Source organism: Zalophus californianus, chromosome 9 (genome assembly GCF_009762305.2).
Source record: "Zalophus californianus isolate mZalCal1 chromosome 9, mZalCal1.pri.v2, whole genome shotgun sequence".
NCBI lineage: Eukaryota > Metazoa > Chordata > Mammalia > Carnivora > Otariidae > Zalophus > Zalophus californianus.
Window position 1 is genome coordinate 95,306,507 of NC_045603.1, and position 15,415 is coordinate 95,321,921.

Here is a 15,415-nt window from a genome sequence, read left to right on the forward strand (position 1 = left end):
TTGTTCAATAAATAATTACTACTTTGAATTATCAATCCCTGACAAATCCTGAAGAAATTTGCTTCTCTTTTTTGTCGTTACAGTGCCTCCTTATGGCATCCTTCACACACCTGTCTGTAGGTTTCCTCTAATAGGCAGTGAGCTTCACAGATATCTTTTATCCCTATATCCCCAGCTCCTGCCATTTGAAAAGATGGGCATTTGATAAACGTTTAGTGAATGAGCAAGTACATGAATAAATGAATGCATGTGTGAATTCATGTTTCATTTTTCTTATATTTGGTCTGACACAAAGATCTATCTATTGTGCTGCCTTAAAATTTTCTTAAGACTCATCAGTCTTGGGCGCCTGGGTGGCTCAGTTGGTTAGGCGAATGCCTTCGGCTCAGGTCATGATCCTGGAGTCCCAGGATCGAGTCCCGCATCGCAGGGAGTCTGCTTCCCCTCTGACCCTCTTCCCTCTCGTGCTCTCTATCTCTCATTCTCTCTCTCTCAAATAAATAAATAAAATCTTAAAAAAAAAAAAGACTCATTGGTCTTAGAAATAGGATCTAAAAGTACAAATGGGAACTTACTACAGCATAGTTTTCATTTCCTGCCTTTGGCTATATCTGGTTGGACTACTTACTTAAGCTCAACTTGTTAAAACTCAGTAAATGCCTACCCCACATGATTTGACTCATACATCCTCTTTTGTCCACAAGCAGTTGTCTTAAGAGCGGAAAGAGCTCTCAAATGCTGTGGCAACTTAGGAACTCAGTAGAACAATGGATTCCCGTTCTGAGGTAGAAAATTTGGATGAAGATGGTTATACTCAATTAGACTTCCGCTCTCAAGGCATCACTGGGAGACCTGTGGTCTTAGAGAAAGGTATCTTTTCTTTTTGCTTTCAGTGTTCTTGTTCTCATCAACTAAAACACTTATGTGGAGAAAATTTGAAAGACTTATGATTTGTAGGCTGAAAACCTTTTAAAAGATTTTCGGAAGTCACTGAAGATATTTTGAAATATCTTTGTTCGTTGCAAGCATTTGGTAACTAATTATTAGTATTTAAATTAATTATTAAGATGGCAGAAAATACAATTTCTCAGGTGCCTGGGTGGCTCAGTTGGTTAAGTTTCTGCCTTTGGCTCAGGTCATGATCCCAGGGTCCTGGGTTCGAGTCCCGCATTGGGCTCCTTGCTCAGCAGGGAGCCTGCTTCTCCCTCTGCCTCTCTCTCTTTCTGTCTCTCATGAATAAATAAAATCTTTAAAAAGAAAAAAAGAAAACACAATTTCTCTGTTCTGTAGAAATAGACACTTCAGCAGTAAGGAACTATAAATAAGTGTGATGAAATGCAAAGATGTAAGAATTTCAATAGGCATGACTTGCTTGTTTGGTAGAAAGGAGTAAATCATAGAATGGAAGTCATGGAAATTTAAAGTAATGTGTATGAACAACATCAGGATATTGGAGATTAGAGAGAGAAGATAGGTGAGGGAAAAAACAAATTTGTGATTTTGTGGTAAAGGCCAAAGGAACTTCAGATGTCATAGGTTTTGGAATCATGAATCTGATGTGTTTTTTGGGGGTAAGACATTGATTTGGATTTTGTTTTCTTAACCAAATAGGAGTCTTTTGTATACTAGTGAAGGAAAATATATGTGCTAGATGAAAAGATTCCATTTGCAGAACATGAGTCTTAAACATAATAGAAAAGGAGTAAAATATGGAGAAAGGCATTATATGCTCGCTCCCTTAATAGAATGAGTCATGTAGTTTCCTCTGTGGTTCTATTTGACAATTCTCTGAAATGCTTGTAATGTTTATTCTCAAAGACAGAACTATATCCTTGGTGCAGTGGTATTAACATAAAATGAGTTTCCTGTTATCAAGAGAAAGATTATTCATAAGTTTTGACATGAGGATTTGCTCTCTTCTGCTTTATGGTAACCCACGTTGTACAATTATTTTCCCTTTACCACTTATGAAATCCTTTTCTTTCTCAACCTGTTGAGGAGGACTAGAAAAACTAGATGATGCAAGAGGTAGGGAGGCAGGTGTATGTTTCTACGTACTTGTTGGCAAACAGTGAGTTATGTATAATGTGCTAGTAGCCTCTAGACTAGGTGCTTTTATGTGTTAGCTCATTTAGTTTCCACAATAATCCTCTGAGGTATTATTACCCCAATTTTTCACAAAGAGAAATGAATAAACAGAGGGAGTAATTCGCCCAAGGCTATGCAACAAATAAGTGAAAAGAGAAGGTTGTCCTCAGTAACCAGGGCTATTTCCCCTACAGTAGTATGTCTTCTATAAAAATGAGTGGGATTTCAGAAACTCTGGTAATGTCAGGACCATCAGTGTGAACCCGAAATTAGGAGTGTACAGATATCAGGGCACTGTGCTGAAATTATAGTTCCAGGACCTAAAGACTTATGCTAAATGTGAGGGAAAATTCAGATAATCCTAGATGACTAGATTATCTGCATATCAGAGATTAATAGTTCACTTTAGAATTTTCCAGATTTTAATGAACTGTAGAACTGAAATGCTCTGTGATTTGTCATATTTCTTCATTTTAATTTCTGTTCCCTCTGGCTTCCTAGCAACTTCTGCTACATCTCCTCATTGGCGTCCCATTGCTGTGACTTTGGGAATCCTATGCTTGCTAATACTGGTGATAGCTGTGATCCTGGGTACCAGGGGTGAGTACTGGTGGGGGAGATCAACAACAACAGACATTTGATAAGCATTTACTACGTGCCAGGCACTCTTTTAAGAGCTTGACATGCATAATCTAATTGAATCTGTATATTAACCACATTGAATCAGTGCTACTAATTCATCTTACTTATAAGAGAAGTGAGAGGTGGGGAGAGGTGCATTTCATTTTCTAGGGCCATAAACTAGGTAGAGGTAAGACCATGATTAGAAATTTAGGCAATCTGACTGAATAAAACGCATACTCTTTTTTTTCTTTCTTTTTTTGTTTTAGAGAGGGAGAGAGAGCCAGTACAAGTGCGGGGGGGACAGAGGGAAAGAGATTCCCAAGCAGGCTCCACACTCAGCACTGAGCTGGACATGGGGCTCCATCTGATGACTCCGAGATCATAACCTGAGCTGAAATCAAGAGTCAGAGGCTTAACTGACTGAGCCACTCAGGCGCCCCTAAAAAAATACATACTCTTAACTATATTGCTCTAGTATCTTCCTTGAATAGCTGGTTTTATTTTATTGTTTTTTTAAATATTTTATTTATTTATTTGACAGAGAGAGACACAGCGAGGGAGGGAACACAAGCAGGGAGAGTGGGAGAGGGAAAGGGAGAAGCAGGCCTCCTGCAGAGCAGGGAGCCCGATGTGGGACTCGATCCCAGGACCCCAGGATCATGACCTGAGCCGAACGCAGATGCTTAACAACTGAGCCACCCAGGCGACCCAAGGAGCTCTCATTTTTAAATAACAGAAGAAAGATAGAAGATTTATTACTATTTCAAATCTATCATGCTCCAATTGATGGTATTTCATGTGCCTCTCGTTCTCTCTTTCACACTCCTCTATCTGCTTTGTTTTTCTCCTTTTTCCTACACCTTCATGGAAGTAATGTTTTCTTTCCATTTATTTATCTATCCTCTACCATATATCATCTATCTATCTATCTATCTATCATCTATCTTTCAACTACTTTTACCTCTCAATCAGCAATGTGTTATCTGTTTATCATTAATCAAAAATATATCCCTTTGTATTCCAACAAAAATGTGGATTTTGGACTTATAATTTCAAATATAGTAGAATGACTTTTTTTTTTCCTGTCACTGTAATTGTTGTTGGTATATGAAGCTATTTGGAGATCCAATTCAGGGAGCAACCCATTGAAGAATGACAGCTTCCCATCAAGAAATAAAGAGAACCACAGTCAACCCACACAATCATCTTTAGAAGACCATGTGGCTCCTACCAAGGCTCTCATAACCACAGGCAAGGGCAGGGTTAAAAGATGAATGGAATCCTTGAAACAGGAAAGTTAATTACTGTGGCTAAGGCCTGGAGTAGGGTTGGTAAAGACAGTATTTTTACATGCAAGGATTGTGCATCCAAGGAAAGCACACATCAGTATTATCTCAGTATAGTATGTCCCTGTCATATATGTAATAAAGTGATATAAATATCCCATGCATTCGGCCAATGATTTCTAAGTTGGATATTTTTTTTCAAATTAGTGATGAATTTATCACTCTCTACATATTTAGACCTATAGGAGATTGTATAATTTGATGCAAAGGAAAGAAATGTGTTCTCCCCCCCTTAAGAATTGACATTTTAAAGTAACAGAGATAGAATAGGAAATTGGATGTCAGAAAGGAAGAAAGAGAGAGAAAAGGAAAAAAGGGAAAATGTGCTTAGAATAAGAATTGTATGTGAATTAAACATATACAAGAGACATAGACCTAATAGAATAGATACGTTCCTGAAAACTCTGGTTATATTTAATCATACAATTCATTACAATTTTATACACACTTGACCTTTATTTCTAATTGTATCATAATTGACTATGACAATGTTTTGACTTCAATTTTCCATCTCTGGACCCATACCTCCTCACTGTTTGTATCAAATAGCTAAAAATAGAAAGTAGAGATACTCTATAACGTGAATAATTGCTCTTATACGTTTCTCATTTGGAAAGTCGCATTCTTAAATGGATCTCACAACTCTAAAATAAGTTAACATGAAATTACTGTATATCTTGAAGATTGATTTTGAGTTGATTTATTTTAAAAATTATCATGAAGAAAGGGAGTAACAGACTGAAGGTGAAAGAATGGAAGACAGGTCAAGAAGGAAAGGAGGGTTGACTGTCTAAAACACTGTTTATAGTTAATTCATTTTTAAGTTTTAAATGAATGAGGGGGTTTCAATGTGGTCTCTTCTGTAAAAATCGTATACCTATAATTTGAACTGAAAATGGAATATATTACTGGCAATTCATTGATTATTAAGTATCCTTGGGATGAATGATGCTTGCACTGAAAGAGCAAATTGGTATGTTATGAACCTCATTGTATTTACTTTTTATTTCCAGGAGCTTTTTCCAGCTCTTGTCCTCCTAATTGGATCATACATAAAAACAACTGTTATCTATTTAGCACATCATTAGCTTCCTGGAATAGAAGTAAAAGACAGTGCTCTCAACTGCATTCTAACCTCCTGAAGATAGACAGTGCAGAAGAACTGGTAAGTGTAGACTTCAGTTATAATTATCTGTAGTCTATATTGAGCAGAAAAATAGAGGTAGAGTCCAGGTAATGATAATTTTCCCTAAAAGAGGGCACCTGGGTAGCTCAGTCGGTTAAGTGTCTGCCTTCGGTTCAGGTCATGATCCCAGGATCCTGGGATGGAGCCCCACATCGGGCTCCCTACTCAGCAAGGAGTTATCCCTCTCCCTCTGCCCCTCCCCCCACTCATGCTCTCTCTAGCACTCTCTCTTTCTGTCTGTCACAAATAAATAAATAAAATCTTAAAAAAATATATTTTCCCTAAGAGAAAGTCACATTTAGTATCCTCCATAATTATAATAACAGCATGTATTAAGTGGGTAAAATATATGGTTTTTTAATTAATTCAAAAATAAATATTTTCACTTTATTTTTTTAAAGATTTTATTTATTTTCTTTTAGAGAGAGTGTGCATGTGCTTGAGGCGGGGAGGGGGTCAAAGGGAGAGAGAGAATCTCAAGAAGACTCTGCACTGAGTGTAGAGCCTGATGCAGGTCTTGATCTCATGACCCTGAGATCTAGACCTGAGCCAAAACCAAGAGTCAGATGCTTAACTAACTGCACCACCCAGGGGCCCCGGTGTGTTTTATTTTAAAACAAATCTATTCGAACACACTCCAAGTTTGCATGACAATAACAATCAGGTCACTACTCAGTTTTGTGCATTTGGATTTCAATTCTTAAATTTGGTGGAGTAAAATAGAAAATTCTCCCCCTTGTCGTCATTATCAAGGAAAATAGCAGCAATGATAATATACATTTATAAGTCATTTAGTCTTTGCAAGATACCAGGAAAGGCAAAGAGGTTTAAAAAGTAACCTTGCTATTTCAATGCTTATATAGTTTGTAAGAAGAAAGAAACAACTCAACAGCTGCTAAAAGTTAAATATCTGGTATTGGCACCCAATGACATAGGAATTCAGACAGAGATCCCTGGATATATAAAGTTTTACAGAAAAGTGGAAGTTATAATGCACTGTGAGTGAAAGGTAGAACTCGGTTGGGCTATAAGAAGGGATCAATAGTCAGGAAACACTCTACACTATAAATCTAAACAATCTGTAACTCCTACATTTACTTTCACTTCCTTTCAACTCTTGTGTTTCTGTCCTGCAATACCTGACAGTTGTAGTTCGCATGAAAATGAATGGGAGTAGATTGTGGCAAAGAAAGGGAATGACACTGGAAGTCTATCTGGCTTTTCGATGTTCCTGTCCTTTGTCAAGTGTCATCATTAAACCTCAAATTACTTGTTCATAGAACATGCAGTGGAACTATGTTATTTTTATATTTTTATCTAACTCTGCAAAGGATTTCTTGACAAAAATGTGACAAATTCATATATTTGATTTGAGAAGATAGTGGCCTGTTGTCCATGAAAATTGCCTCGGAGCTCTGTCATTCTCGGATCTTGTCAGGGGGGTTGCATGGAGGCATTATAATTTTGACATTATGGGTCTATTCCTTATTGGAAAATTAAACAATAATGACTCTGAAGAAATGAAATATACTTTTTGAGGCACTCAGTGGCATTAATAATTGACACTTCTCTCTAGGTTGATGCCAGGGTATGCATGCATTCTTCACCAAGGCGACTCAATCTGTTGTCTCTTTCTCAGTGTCTGTCAGAGTCTCTCTCCATCTTTTTATCTCTATCATCTCTGTCTGTCTCATTCTCTCAGTGACTCTTTGACATGTATTTGTATTTATGCTTTCCTACAGGAATTTATAGTAAGGCAAATGTCTTCTCAACCTGATAATTCATTCTGGATAGGGCTTTCTCGCCATCAGACTGAAGGACCATGGCTCTGGGAGGATGGCTCAACGTTCTCTTCTAACTTGTAAGTATCTGGAAAGACAAAACTTCACACCCTTTCTCAGAAAGACAAGAGCATGTCAAGCAGTTAAGAATCTGATTTGTGGGTCGTTTATGAGAATGAGAGAAAGGGAAATGGTGATGAAGAGAGAAAAAGAATGAATCAGGAAAAAAAGAAAAGAGGGTAGAGGAGAATTTTACAGTCACAATACGTTGAGTGGTCATCTAGTGCTGTCGACACAAATGTTCCTCAGCTTTCTTACAAGGAGGGCATCTGGCACCTGTTTGAAGTAGTCCAGTTAGGACCCATCACTGTTAGTATAAAACTGTGGTGAAGAGCATGGGCTTTGGAGTCACTTCTCAGGTTGAGACAATGATTGGCTCACTCACTGTGTGAAATTGGTTAAGCTGCTTGACCTACCTGAACCCCTCCCTCTTTCCTCATCTGTAAATGAGAATAAAAATAATACCTGTCTGTTAGGATTTTAAGATAAAGGAGATAAAAGTCAAATCATTTAGCATAGTGTTCTGTACCTAGTAAATATGTGACACATGCTATTATTAATTTTGAAAGTAACCACATTTCACACTTTATAAAGTTCTTTTAAACATATTTCCATTTTCATCATAAATTCTCCCTTATTGTATGTGGATCAGCTAGGGTTCTTCAGAGAAGAAGATCTATATAGATCTCCTATTGGTTCTGAAGAACTCTGACTGATCCACACACAATGAGGAATAATTGCTACATGGAGATTTATTATGAGGAATTGGCTCCCATGAGTATGGAAGCTAAGGCCCACAATCTGCCATCTGCAAGCTGGTGACCCAGGAAAGCCTGGGGCTATAAATTCCCTTCAAGTATGAAGGGCTGGGAACGAGGGGAGCTAATGGTGTGAAACCCAGGGGTCAGGTAGAAAGAAGATGAGCTACACTGAGATGTCTCAGCTCACAAAGTGAGACAGGAAAAGGCAAAGTTTCCGAAGTATATTAAAATCTTCTACTGCGATTCTACTTAAAATTCTGTAACTATTTTGATGTGCTGATGACGTATTATTAGGCACATATAGATTTAGAATTTTTATACTGTACAGGTGCACAGCCCATTCAAAGTACTTCTTCTTTTCTGTCTTTCCTCTTTCTGAACTGTTTAAATAATTTTATGACTCCATTTTTTCTTATATTAATTTAGAATTTACTCTTACTAATTTTTTCATAGTTGCTCTAAAGATTACAACACACATTCTTCACTCATCAAAGTCTAATATTAATTGTTTTATTATGTTCTTCCTGGGCAATATAAAAATATATTAGAATATTTCTTTACTCTGTGTATTCCCTCCCCAATTTATATGCTATTATTTTTGTATACTTTAATGTTCTCACATCTTTCCCCACATTTTAAATCTCTACAAATGGCACCTGTCTTACAACTGCAGGCTTTTATAATCACTGTAGGTCTGAACTCAAGTTGAGCCCTGTCAAGAAGGCTTAGTGTTTGCTTCTGCCAGTCAAAGAGAGGCACCACAAACCTGAGATTACTTGAACACTCTGCTTGTTTTTTTGTTTTGTTTTGTTTTGTTTTGTTATTTAAATACACTGGTATTATGGATTCAATTAGAAGATCTGTGTAAGTATGAGCTTGTGGTTCAACTTCTCAGGGGATGTAATTTTTTTCTCCCATCTTCCACTTGGTGGCAAGATTGAGACAGGCACTTCTCACTGTTAACTCTTTTCTGGTTGTAGTTTGTTTTCATTTACTCCTACACCAGAATAATCCTTTGTTCTGCAGGGTTTTCTTTTAAATTCCCATCTTGGATGAATTTATTTCACAGTATTAGTTAAATAAATGGTCTCTCAACAATTGATGGCATCTCAGATTCAGTAAAAAATATAGCCCTAGAAAACAGTAGATGTATAGATTTATACACAGTTCATCTGGATATTTCCACGTATTTATGGTTTGCATTGCTTCCTATTTATTTCTGTCTCCTACCTTCCATTTCAACTGTTTTCCTTAAACCTGAAGAACGCTCTCTACTATTCCCTTTAGAGTAGAAATTTTAGAGTTTAGTTCTCTGTGTCTAAAACTGTTTTTATTTCAACTTTTCTAAAAAAATATTTTCTTTGATTATAAAATTGGAAATGTGTAGTTTGTTTCTCTCAGCCGCTCAAAGATACTGTTATAATGTTTTCCTATTTTTTATTATTGTTTTTGAAAGGTCAGCTCTTTGAAGGTAATATATGTTTTAAACCTGGTGCCTTTTTTCAGCTTTGGAAAATTCTCAGCCAACTTGCTTCAAATGTTGCTTCCACCCTATCTTTCTTCCCTTCTTCTGGGATTCCAGTTATATACATTATAGACCCATTTACAACATTCTGTATGTCTTGTTTGCTTAATCCTTCATCCCTTTTTCTTTATATATTTACTTCTCATATATCTTTCATTTCTCAATTTTTTTCTCATCTGTGGTTAATCTGGTGTTAAAAGTTTTTAATTTTGTTTAGTGAATTTTTCAGTTCTATAACTTCAACTTGGTTCTTTGTCAAATCTACTCTGTCACTATTTATAATTCCTAGCTTTCTTCCAACCTTTTCAAATTTATCTTTTAACTCCTAGAATGTAGTTGCTTTAACATTTGTATTTGATAATTCCAACGTCTTATACTCATGTATGTCTGTTTCTATTATGTTTTTCTCCTATTTTTCATTCATGTTGATTTTTCTTATATGTCTGATTATTTTGTTATTAACTTTTAAAATTTTACTTCCAGTATAATTAACATATAGTGTTATTTAGGTGTTCAATATTGTGATTCATTAATTCTATGCATTACTCAATGCTCCCCATGATAAAGTATACTCTTTAATCCCCATCACCTATTTCACCCATTTCACAACCCACATTCTCTCTAGTAACCTGTTTGTGTTCTATAATTAAGAGTCTGTTTTTGGTTTGTCTCTTTTTTCCTTTGTTCATTTGTTTTTTTTCCCCTTAAATTTCACATATGAGTGAAATCATATGGTATTTGTCTTTCTCTGACTGGCCTATTTCACTTAGCATTATACTCTCTAGCTCTATCCATGTCATTTCAAATGGCAAGATTTCATTCTTTTTTATGGCTGAATAATATTCCATTGTGTGTGTGTATTTTATATATATATATTTATATATATATAGCCCCTCTTCTTTATCCATTCATCTATCGTTGGCCACTTAGGCTGCTTCCATAATTTGGCTACTGTAAGTAAAACTGCTGTAAACATAGAGGTGCATGTATCCCTTTGAATTAGTGCTTTCATATTCTTTAAGTAAATACCCAGTAGTGTGATTCCTGGATCCGAGGGTAATTCTAATTTTAATTTTTTTGAGGAACTCCATACCATTTTCCACAGTGGCTGCACCAGTTGCATTCCTACCAACAGTGTAAGAAGGTTCCTTTTTCTCCACATCTTCAACACTTGTTTCCTAAGTTTTTGATTTTGGCCATTCTGACAGGTGTGAGGTGATATCTCACTGTGGTTTTGATTTGCATTTTCCTGATAATGAGTGTTATTGAGCATCTTTTCATGTGTCTGTTGGCCATCTGAATGTCTTCTTTGGAGAAATATCTGTTCATGTCTTCTTCCCATTTTTTAATTGGATTATTTGATTTTTATGCCTGATTTTTTTTTAAGATTTTATTTATTTATTTGACAGAGAGACACAGCGAGAGAGGGAACACAAGCAGGGGGAGTGGGAGAGGGAGAAGCAGATTCCCCGCTGAGCAGGGAGCCCGATGCGGGGCTCGATCCCAGGACCCTGGGATCATGACCTGATCCAAAGGCAGACGCTTAACTTCTGAGCCACCCAGGTGCCCCATGCCTGATTATTTTTGATAGTGTGCTCAACATTATATCTTAAATGTTTGGAGAATTAATTTGAAATTTACAGAGTGGCTTTTAATTCGCTTCTGGTAGGCATTATTTGGGTGTAAATAATACAAACTGCTGAGTATGATCACATTTTGATTTTAACACCACTTAACTATTTCACTCCCACCGGCCTAAGCACAGTGAATTTGTTAACAATCTTGACAAAATATATGTCCTACTGTTTTTATAGCACGTGTTCGTCTTGAGTTTTCTTTTGCTATTTAAACATATGACTAGTGGATTCTAAAAATCACAAGAATGGGCCCAAATTATCACTTTGATATTGTTACTATGCCTTGGTTTCCTGGGTGGCAGTAATTTAACGTAGCTCTGTCCATACCCAAAAAAACTCTTGGACGCCAAGGAAAACTTTTGGGGAACACCAGTCAGAATTCTCCCGGAGGCCTGAATCAAAGTTGTTTCATGCTTTTAGCCTAGTCATTTCTACAAAAGAATTGTCTCAATCCTCCAGCCCCAGGGCCAAGAAGAGCTGGATACACAGGATGAAGAGCATCAGTTCACAGCTTTTACAGTGAAGCTCAGTGTTGCCTTTTACTTATTTTTTTAAAGATTTTATTTATTTATTTGAGAGAGACAGACAGAGATAGTGAAAGAGAGCACAAGCAGAGAGGAAAGGGAGAAGCAGGCTCCCTGCTGAGCAGCGAGCCCGACGTGGGGCTCGATTCCAGGACCCTGGGATCATGACCTGAGCGGAAGGCAGACGCTTAACGACTGAGCCACCCAGGTGCTCCAGTGTTACCTTTTATTTGAGATAGAGAGCACGAGAGGGAAGAGGGTCAGAAGGAGAAGCAGACTCCCCGCTGAGCAGGGAGCCTGATGTGGGACTCGATCCCGGGACTCCAGGATCATGACCTGAGCTGAAGGCAGTCGCTTAACCAACTGAACCACCCAGGCGCCCGCCAGTGTTACCTTTTAAGCTCGACTAATTAACACTGCTCCTTCAGGAGACTGAAGAGCAATAGAACAGAGTGGTACTCCCACTTACCCATGATAATTATCATAATTGTCTATCACTGTATTGTAATATAATTCTGTCTTCAGAATGCATTAAAATATATAATGCTATTTTCCCCGCCTTTAAATGGCCTTGATATCTATGATTCTTCATTTATTTTTTTAAGATTTTATTTATTATTTGAGAGAAAGAGAGCATGAGAGAGAGAGATCACAAGCAGGGGGGAGGGGTAGAGGGAGAAGCAGACTCCCCACTGAACAGGGAGCCTGATGTGGGACTCAATCCCAGGACGCTGGGATCATGACCTGTGCTGAAGGCAGATGCTTAACTGACTGAGCCACCCAGGTACACCTATGATTCTTCATTTAGTTCTAGATACTTCTCAATAATAACTCTTCTGCTTGGTTTCACTAGTCTGTTGTTTTATTTGATAAATATACTTCTAGGTAAGAGGTTGAAAGATAAATAAAGAACTGTCTATAGAATACTATATGATTTTTCTTGTCAGGAGCTTTATTTAGTTTTATGTGACTAATAGTATTTTTCTTAAAAAATTTTTGAGTCGTTTTTATGCCTTAATAATGAATGCTCTTCTGTTACCATTTGAGAACTAATGCAATCTAAATTCAAGTTTCCTTTCCCAGTAACATAACCACTTAGGAACTCTTTTCACCAATATCCTTACCCATATCCTCGCTAATTTATTTCAGCATTCTGTAGATAGTAGACAGTATTTCTTACATTTGTTTTAATTGCCTCATTTATTTTAACAGGTTTCAAATCAGAAGCACAGAAACCCAAGAAAACTCATCTCACAGTTGTGTGTGGATTCACCTGTCAATAATTTACGATCAACTTTGTAGTGTGCCCTCATACAGTATTTGTGAGAAGAAGTTGTCAGTAAAATGATGGGGGGGTGTCAGTGTGGAAGAGCAGACAGAAGTATGTAAAATAATAAGAAGGGCAGAAAACAAAACAGAAAAGAGAGATATTTGAGGTCTAAATAACTGCTGAAAATATCAAGAGAGCTCAGCCAACTTTAATCTTAGATGAGAATGGAGAAGCTATGATTCTGAACTTACCAACTTAAATGGCAGACCAGTATTAGGTTCTAGTTAATAGAGCCCTAGAAATGGAGTCAAGTCAGCTGAACTTAAATCTTCATTCCACCACTGACTGACCTAATATTAACATGGAACTGGCCATAAATCTTTGGTGTTTCAAGAAGATCTTTATTTCTGGGTCTACTAGAGTTGCTTTTTGTCCTTAAAAAATGCCCCTGGAGTACACACGATGTGTTTCCATGATATGTTCCTCCATGTCTAATAGTGTATCAGACACAGGTGGAAGGCAAAATGTATTTTTGAATAGCAAAATGAGGGAAAAAAAAATCTTCACTACAATCAGAGCTATTTTATTATTTTGTTCATCAATATGGTTATGATCAAAAAACATCATGAAAAAGCAGCAACTCCATCTCTTTTTTCCCCTCAGTTAAATAGCCCAGAGAATATGTCTGCCACATCTCTGAGTAATAGGATCTTGTATAATGTGAAATAGTATGGTAACTGCTCTTATAAGAAAGTGTTGTCCATTGTAAATATTATCAATCAAAAAAGATCTGGTAATGAATATAGAAAAAAAAATAATCCAGGGGCCTGGGTGGCTCAGTTGGTTGAACATCCAACTCTTGATTTCGGCTGGGGTGGTGATCTCGGGATCCTGAGACTGAACCCCGTGTCAGGCTCCATGGTCAGTGTGGAGTCTGCTTGAGATTCTCTCTCTCCCTCTCCCTCTCCCTCTGCCCCTCACCCTGCTCATGCGTGCTCTTTCTCTAAATAAATAAAATCTTAAAAAAAAAAAATCTTATCACTGAGGTATTAACATTCTGAAAGGCAAAACATGTCTATTTTTTATGATTACCATTTGCAGTTTTTAGCAATTTTTCAATAATTACAATTAAAAGGTATTATTGGAACGTGTTTCCTTATATGATGATCTGTCTCTTTCTTATTTTCTCTTAAATTTTCCCCTTGGTCGTGTTTTTATTTCCATTGTTATTACCATGTGAACAGAAACTGCAACAAGTTCACTGGATTTTTCACTTTAAAATGGTTAATTTTATGTTATGTGAATTTCTCTGTAATAAAAAAATGATAATCAAAGAACCTTTGGCCTCCAAATGCTGTGTGTAGTAAACATTATCACAATATGCCCTCTCTCCATAAGAAAATGATGATGAACTTGGCTCTTAGGAAGAGGTAGTATAGTAGTAGTTTTATGTTGAAGAATAAATTCGGGATCTTAAGTATTTAAAAATTGAAAAGAAGAAGATATAGAAATTTTTGGTGAAGTTTCTTAATGCCTTTTAATATACAAATTTGAATTGTCACTATATGAAAAGACATGTGAAAAGGGCAAAGATAATTTGAGAGTTAAATTAAGGCACAAGGTGAGATTTTGAAGAGTACCATGTCTTTTAATTTTGTTTTTGGTTTGATCAATTCCTCCTGGGTCCTGAGGATGGAGTGGATGATTTGAGAAGTCATAAAATCAAAAATAATTCTGGATGCAGAATGTACTTAGAGCAGACAACAATATTTATTGTTTAAATATTTATGTTTAAAGATAAAAGTGTGACTATAACAAAATGATGATACAAAGTAAGATGCTCTAGATGGTCCAAGCATACTACACCTGACTTGTTAATACATGTTTATACCACAGTTTACATGGGCATGTATGTGGGAATGAACAGGAAACATCCATTTTTCTAAGAGACAGAAAAGGGAAAATAGCTACTAGCTGAACTTTTCTTTTTTTAAGATTTTTTATTTATTTATTTAATTGACAGAATGAGAGAGAGAGACAGCGAGAGAGGGAACATAAGCAGGGGGAGTGGGAGAGGGAGAAGCAGGCTTCCAGCCAAGCAGGGAGCCCGAGGAGGGGCTCGATCCCAGGACCCGGGGACAATGACCTGAGCCGAAGGCAGCCACTCAACCGAGCGCCCCTGAACTTCTATCTAAAGGGTAAATTCAAGATGAGTAATGATCATGCTAGAGGAAACACTTACCTACTGGAGGACCACCATCTTCTCTGGCCTGAGTTATTGTGGTAATTTTCAAAGTAATCTCCCTGTGTCCGCCTTTGTCCTTCTAAGCTCCTTTTTCAAACATGCGGAGTGAGCTTTTAAATTTAAAACAAATCATGTCAGCCCTCTACTCAAAATCCCTTAGACTTCCCATGTACCTCAGAGTAAAACTAAATATAAATAAATTGAAATGAAAAAGAAAAGACCTTTTCAATTGTCGGTGGGCCACTTTACTCCTTTGACCTAATCTACTTTTCTCCTCTTCACTCATTCCATTTAGGACACTGATTTCTCTCTTGTTTCATAATAACTGGCATGCTTCCACCTCAGGGCATTTGAGCTTTCTGTTCTCT

At 37.0% G+C, this 15,415-nt stretch overlaps 1 protein-coding gene across 6 annotated transcripts; it reads left to right on the plus strand.

Moving 5' to 3' along the window:
• The first annotated feature begins 686 nt into the window (after positions 1-686).
• CLEC7A (C-type lectin domain containing 7A) lies at positions 687-13,720 on the plus strand. Of its 6 annotated transcripts, XM_027593712.1 has the most exons (6): positions 687-870; positions 2,590-2,688; positions 3,826-3,963; positions 5,072-5,223; positions 6,987-7,105; positions 12,745-13,720. In XM_027593712.1, exons 1-6 carry the CDS (start codon positions 768-770, stop codon positions 12,878-12,880), a joined length of 747 nt encoding a protein of 248 aa, XP_027449513.1. In that variant the 5' UTR covers positions 687-767; the 3' UTR covers positions 12,881-13,720. The 6 variants fall into 6 exon arrangements, with proteins under 6 accessions (XP_027449513.1, XP_027449517.1, XP_027449515.1 ...); XM_027593716.1 differs by lacking the exon at positions 6,987-7,105; XM_027593714.1 differs by lacking the exon at positions 3,826-3,963.
• Positions 13,721-15,415: the final 1,695 nt, after the last annotated feature.